This window comes from Mus caroli, chromosome 19 (assembly GCF_900094665.2).
Source record: "Mus caroli chromosome 19, CAROLI_EIJ_v1.1, whole genome shotgun sequence".
Classification (NCBI taxonomy): Eukaryota; Metazoa; Chordata; class Mammalia; order Rodentia; family Muridae; genus Mus; species Mus caroli.
In genome coordinates, this window is record NC_034588.1 from 14,961,229 (window position 1) to 14,968,406 (window position 7,178).

At 42.5% G+C, this 7,178-nt stretch overlaps 1 protein-coding gene across 4 annotated transcripts in view; it reads right to left on the bottom strand.

Moving 5' to 3' along the window:
• Nucleotides 1-7,178, bottom strand: part of Pcsk5 (proprotein convertase subtilisin/kexin type 5) — a 412,773-nt gene that overhangs the window by 164,826 nt on the left and 240,769 nt on the right. For all 4 annotated transcript variants that reach the window (XM_021151578.2, XM_021151579.2, XM_029472674.1 and 1 more), the window contains exons 11-12: nucleotides 3,250-3,367; nucleotides 2,137-2,325 (exon numbers count right to left, since the gene is read on the bottom strand). In XM_021151578.2, coding sequence (XP_021007237.1) covers nucleotides 2,137-2,325; nucleotides 3,250-3,367 — 307 coding nt within the window. The remainder of the gene's footprint in view (nucleotides 1-2,136; nucleotides 2,326-3,249; nucleotides 3,368-7,178) is intronic.

Sequence of the window (7,178 nt, forward strand, 5' to 3'; positions counted from 1 at the left end):
CCTTCCTTCCTTCCTTCCTTCCTTCCTTCCTTCCTTCCTTCCTTCCTTCCTTCGTTCCTTCCTCCTTTCCTCCCTCTTTCCTTCCTTCTTTCTTTCTTTGACAGGTTTGTGCTATGTAGCTCTGGTTGGCTTTGAACTCACAATCCTCTGGTCTCAGCCTCGCTAGAGCCTGTGTTACAGGCAAGTACCACTATACTCAGCTTAGAATCTTTACTCTTCAAAACCCAGGCTGAATGTTGGGAATGACAACTGTTCCCCTCTCTTAGGAATAATCTTGGGAACACAGACTCCTTCTAAATCCTGCTGTATTCATCCATTCCTCAAGGCAAAGAATTGTCTTGGAGACCAGCATGAAAGACACCAGGACACAGCAGGGCTTCATTTCTCTCCAACCCTTTTGTGCCTTGTGTCCTGTCCTGTCCCCACCTCTCAACTCTTTGATTCCTAAGCCAGGACTGAGTGTTGATTTAGGACCACATTGGCAGTCACAAGGTTTCTCTTCTACTGAGTCAGATACTAAGAGATATTAAAGACTGGCTTCCTGTAAAAAAAATAGAGCCTTTGGACCATGTCAGAGGAAAAGAATGCCAGAAGAAACCACCTTTCTTGAGCTTCCTAGGTAGGAGGGATACTCCCTCTGTCAAGTACAAGAATGGGTGTGTGGCCTTGGACCAGGTCCAGCTATGCAACTATTTGACATTTAAAGGGACAGCTACTCAGAGAAATGTTATGGGGGAACTGTAGACTATTACAGCTCATATCTTTGGCAGTTCTCTGTGCCTCCAACTCTCTCCAGTCTTGCTACTGCTTTCCGATGGAACATATCTTCAGTCTCAGAAGGATATGCAGCAATCAATCCCTTTAGGACAAGACACTGATGCAAACCTGAGCGGGGAAGGCTGAGGTAAACTTAAGTGCAGGTCAAGGACACAAGCTCTGGGGGTATTCTTGCTCTCAGCACTTTGATAACAGCAAACCAGATGTGGGCTGTGGACGAACATATGTGTGCCCTGAAGCCAGTGACCCAGTAGGCCACCAGATGCCTGTGATGGCATCCATAGACCATCAGCTGGCCGGTTTCCTTGCTGAATTCCTTTAGTGGAATAGCAATAAGAGATGATAAAGTGCAGTTAAAACCCAGAAGACGGGACTGCATTTTTCTAGCAAGCAAGCAAGCAAGCAAGCAAGCAGCAGCAGCAGCAGCAGAGAGGGCGGCTTTCTGCAAGGGTGGGGGTGAACTCAGGACACAGAGACATGCATGATGTGAAGTCTGACTTTGAGTTCCAAAGCTTTTCACCAGGATACTCTCGAAAGTTAAGCTCAGATGAATAATGACAAAGAAAAGAAAGGAAGGAAGGAAGGAAGGAAGGAAGGAAGGAAGGAAGAAAGAAAGAAAGAAAGAAAGAAAGAAAGAAAGAAAGAAAGAAAGAAAGGAAGAAGAAAGGAAGGAAGACAGGAAGGCAGGAAAGAGAGAGAGAGAGAGAGAGAGAGAGAGAAGGAAGGAAAGGAAGAAAGAAAGAAAAGAAAGAAGGAAGGAAAGCAAGGTCTCCCCTGGCTTTGTAGCAGCTATTGAGACCTCCATTAATCACACATTGTCAGCAGGTAGGGCAATTAGTTTGTGGGCAGCAGTTGGGGCCCATTTGTATGGCAGGGGGAGGGAGAGTAAGGAGGGAGTGCTCCAGGGTCTGACAGAGTGGAATCCTCACATCCCTTTCCACCTGCATACCTGTTCTGGCAAAAACTTAGTTCATCGTTAAATCCCTCATGCCCCGGTTTAGGAGAAGAACATAGGAAGCCTAAGCATAGAAGTGGATGAACGTGAAGCTCAGAGTCTATGTCACAACGTTCCCACTCTCTTTCCTCTGAGTGCTCTGCAATTCCTTCTTAAAATAAAGAACAATGGCCTTTAAGCTTTCTGCAGTAACCTCTTAGTACCCAACTATACAACACCACCCTCCCATGTCTACAGATGCTAAGCAGCTTCTCACCCTACTTAGATACTAAGAAAGTACAGCATCCGAGGACCACTCAATTGGTTCCCAGGATAGGAAGAAAAAGCTGTTATTTTTATCTGCCTTGAAGAATAGCAAGTACAGCTATGGTTCCCACCCTGGTCGGGAGTGGTCCTCACTGTACCTGTTGGCCAAAAGCTGGGATCTGGTTCCTGAGGGTGACGTCAGGTAGATGGCCAGGTCTCCCCTCCGTGGGTGTGTGATGGTAATACGCACAACTACATGCTCCAGGTAATTGACGTGATGGTTGGGATTATCCGAGCAGCCTGTGGCTTTGTAGATGGAGCGCACTGCACTGTTTGGTCGAATGGTCCTGGCAGGAGAGAGAGTATGGAGTTTGAACAAAAGACATGGCCTAAATCAGTGACCTCAGGGCTTGAAATGAGAGTACAAGACACAGGCAGCAGTTGTCCCCTGGATATTAGAAGACAACAGTGCCAGACACTCAAATAACTGGGCCATTTAAAGGGAAAGATGCAAGTGAGAGGAGATGGGGAGCCAAGGGCTTTTTATCTGTAATAAGTGCTAGGTAAATAAATCCTGATTAACTTCCCCACTCCTTTATTTTTTTGCTGTCTCACTCTGTTCCATGAAAGAGATAAATGGGGGAAATTTAAAAACCAAACCAAGCCACAACTTTATCCTATTTTCATTTTGCTTACTAACACACTTCCTCCAGGATTATAAGGCTGTATGTTCATCACAAACCATAAATACAATTCACAAAGTTTTCCAGACAGAGAGGTTTCTGACAAGAAAGCTAAGAACTCTAGCAATACCCCCGAGATGAATGCTGTCCTATGGGTCAAGCACCCGGGAACCACTTCATATCCTGCTGGGCAAACCCTGCAAATGCAGCCTCTGAGTGTGTGCAGCTAACACTGGGGAACAGGCCCATGACTCTCAGGGATCGGCAAATGCACTTGCTATCTAGTTTACCATACTCTTTGGTGACCTACATAGTATGTGGTTAAGTTCAAGGAACATAAAGATCTGGAGAGTTCTTGATTCAACAAGCAAGGACACGGACAGGTAGGAAATGGAGAACAGCCCACAAGTACAGGGTTTGGAAGGGACGCTTCCCTTAGAAGGATCTTTGGGTATAACATTCTATTTCAAGTTATAACTACACTAGAAAGAAGCCGCAGATAGATGCATCTAGCTTCCATGTTTTACAGCACTTGTGTGGGCCTCATTTTGGGGCGTGTCAGGTTGTGGCTTAGGTAGCAAGCATTACTTGATTTGTCGGTCTGTGCTTTCCACACACACGTGCTGCTGAGGAACAGTTGTCCACTTCTCTGCTTCCATCACCATGGCTTCGGCATCCATCAGTCCAAATCCATAGAGATGGCTCACTGTGGAAGGCAAGAGGTAGGTCAGTTTTACTGTGGCTAGATCTACCTTTGCTACCCACACTGACTCATACTGCCATTCAACAGAGACCCTAGCCATAACCTAGGGGATCCTGATCATCTGTCTAGCAAGACTTGAGAAGCAAAACAAATGATCATAGTAAGACAACAAGATCAGTGTGCATCATTCGCTGATCCTGCAATATTACTAGCAATATAATGATCATGAATGAATTGTTCCTACATGTTAGACACTAGTCTACATTTTATATTAGTCCTTCTGACAATCCAAAGATGCTAGTGTGATTACTATCATCTCTCATGGATGAAGAAACGAAGATACAGAGAGATGCTTCTCCAACGTGATCAGTGACTCAGTGTCTAAGCTGGATTCCAACCCATACTATTTGGATCCAAGACTCATTTGGATCAAACCATTTGAATTAAAAATGAGGACATCATTGATTTTATGAGATAAAATTACTAATAGCTTTAAAGAAATATGAGAACATATATAATTTCTCAGTGTAGGTAGAATTCACAGGTAAGAAATATCAACTTTCTGACATATCTAGTAATTAGGTTAAATACCTTCAAAGGCATAAATCATTGCCTTTCTTTTAGCGTATAAAAATTCAGTAAATTATATACATAAAATATTTGGAGGTTTTTAGACTTTTTTTTTTACCAGCTTCTTGTCTTAGAATCCATTAGTTTTCAATTAGAATATGATCGATCTAAGATGACTAGAGATGAATTTGCTGTAACTGTCTCCGACATGTCAGTTAAATACAGAATTGTTTTACTGATGGTGCAGTTACACATTCAGTTCATTCTAAAAATACTTTTAAATCCCTGTAGAATATGTAAAATCTCCATTTTAATTTAAACCACAGCCATATCTTTATCATCAACAGAAAGTTAAACTTCTGATTTTTCTCATTTTTTAAATTATTGCATTAACTATTTTATGAAAAATTTCCCATACCTGCCCATGTCTATGTGTTGCTTAAATTCATAGTTCTTTAGGATACCATGTTGTACAAATTTGAAAAGCAACCTCCTCACTTAGCTCCACTTATTCCCCTCTGTTCCAGTGTTTGGTGAAAACCTTACTGACTTTACCTATATAAAGCCCTTGGTCTAACTTTACTTATTCCTCTTTTCTACAGAATAGATTCTGTCTATTCTTTGCACTCCCAAACATCTAGCTGATTGTCTACTTCCTAAAGTGTTCTGGGGGATCAATAAAAAGTCAAGAGTTTCACTGAAATTCAACCAACACTGTCCAGCAGTCTTCTTTGCAGTCCCATGACTTGTGAATCCACCTGCCTTTCTGCTCACCCCTCTGTCCACTCTCCATCCCCTGCTTCCTCTGCCCATCCTCCATCCCATGGGGTCTCTGTGTGACAGGCACTGCACACGCACTACAGAGCCATATCACTGATAACTGAAAATGAACTCATCAGCTATCATGTGTCCTCGTGCTGCAGCTTCATTATAAAATGCTTAATGGAGGGAGTGGCCTGATGGTCTTTTATATCCAAACTTAGTGATAGTTTGGTTCATGCTGTTTGATAATCATATAATACTTAGCAAACAAGATGAGTGAAAAGAAGAAATAGAGGCTGAAAGGACATGACTGTTCCTAGGTATGGTGGAAGAGAAGGTTCACTGTAGACAAAATAGAGAGCACAACCTGAGGCAGGGACATCTGGGAGAATCCAGAGTGGACATGCCCCCAAGCCATGTGAGGCAAGGTCCAGCAGGGGAGAGGGGAGAGCAGCTGCCAACCAAGAGACTGGTCAAGAGAATAGACAAAAAGACCAGGTAACCAAACTAGTTGGACTATATAGGGAAAGGCAGTTGGAGGAAGAACAATCCAGCCCCAATACCTGGGTTGGAGAGTGAGGTATGGGGCATGCCAGCCAGAAGGGCCCTGTCAGAGGTAGAGACTGAGGGATGTTGGAAGAACCTGGCAGGGGCCCAGATCCACTTTGGTAGGGTAACTAAGCACCATTTGTCCTGAGTTTGAGACCTACTGCAAAATGAAACATTTCAGCTGCAGTTTCCTTGCTTTAGCATACTATGATGTAACCTGCCATGGCTCACTGAGTAGTATTATACAACTTCTCAGGTGAAGAAAACCCACACATTATTTTGTAATCAGGTCCTAAGCCAGATAGGCCATACCAAATATATAAAAACAAATCTACCTTGTCATGGCAAGAAGACGTATACTTACAACTTCTATTATTTATGAATTTTTCTTAAAAAGGTTTTCTTCATTAAAAAGCAAGTTGATTGTAAAATAACTTAAGTATACCAAGGAAAGCATACAAACAAATGAAGTCATTAGTAACCTCAACCAAACGGGTAACTCCTATGAATAATACCAATACTTTGCTTCAGTTTGATCATGTTTTATGAAGTTATTAAAAAGAGAAAGAGGAACATTAAATACAAGTGAGATTCCAAATGGGAGTGCACATGAAGACTGAGGGCAAGGAGGGCAGAGAACAGGTAAACCAGCTAGCAGGAGAGTTTCATCCCAGTCTTCTAGTCCATGGTCAGAAGCTACAGTTTACACTAACCCATGCTATGTTTTATAAGGGGGCAGGCTGGCTCTCTGAGCATAGAGATGATAACGAGATAGAAAAATCTAAATTATCCTGGCTTGGTTCATACTGTATGCATGTACTAAAACACTTCACTCTTCTCATAAATATGGACAGTTATTATTCCATGCTCATCAATAAGATTTTTTTGAAAAGAACTCTAAAAGAAGGGCAGCATAAGGAAATAAACTGATGGAGATCTTTTGTGAATTCTCCCCTTATTTAACCACTGCCCAGATGCCCAATATCCTTTTATTACATATAATCTTAAGTGTTTCCTTTCCCTGGGGAAGCTGAATTTTTATCAACAGTGCTATGGTAAGTTTTATACCTGTCACGTATCCCCTATACTTCTGGTTTTAAACTAGCACAACTTATCATTTTATTTCAGCTCAGTAATAAGACTGAAGGTTTGATTGGCATGTGAAGGGGAGGATGTGGGGGAGAGCAACAGCTCTGGAAGGTCACTTCAACCCCTTGGGCAGTTCTATCCAGGAGCACCTGAATTTAGTTCAGCTATGTTTACCATGTTCCTCTGTATGCCCCCGCCCCAAAGCTGTCCAGCTAACACCCACTAGAGCACGTTAACGACGAGGGTCATCAAATATCACCTACACTTCATGCACGCTAGGCAGCCTCTTGGGTTAAGTAGAAAAGCTACTTATGAATGGCTACATGTTTGCTTCTTCTTCCAATTTCATTCCTACCCTCTAGGGACATGGCCTGTTCAGGAAGCATCACGGTAGATGTAAAGAAAGAGGCCGAGGAACTCAACAGCAAACAAACAAACAAACAAACATTAGACTAGTGTCAAACAATGTGGAAACTAGAATAGACTAATGGAAGTGGTTGAGTCAGGAATAGAGATTTTTAGTATTTTGAAATACTCAGAATTGTTTCAGAAAGTGATGCACAACTGAAGAAAAATATGATGTTAATTCTTTTTATCTGTTAATTTTTCTTGTTGGCAATGTATCAACTCTGTGCAGCTTGATAGACCATTATTTGTCTTGTTGATAAATACCAATGAGGAAATAATTAGACAGTGATGTAAGGAGCCGCCTTCACATTCGCCATTACAAGATGGCGCTGATGGCACTGACACCCGTGTTCTAAGTAGTAAACAAGCAAGCTGCGCATGTGCCGGGGTAGCTTTCCACGCCATGTGCTCTGCCTTTCCCGTGACGACAACTCCG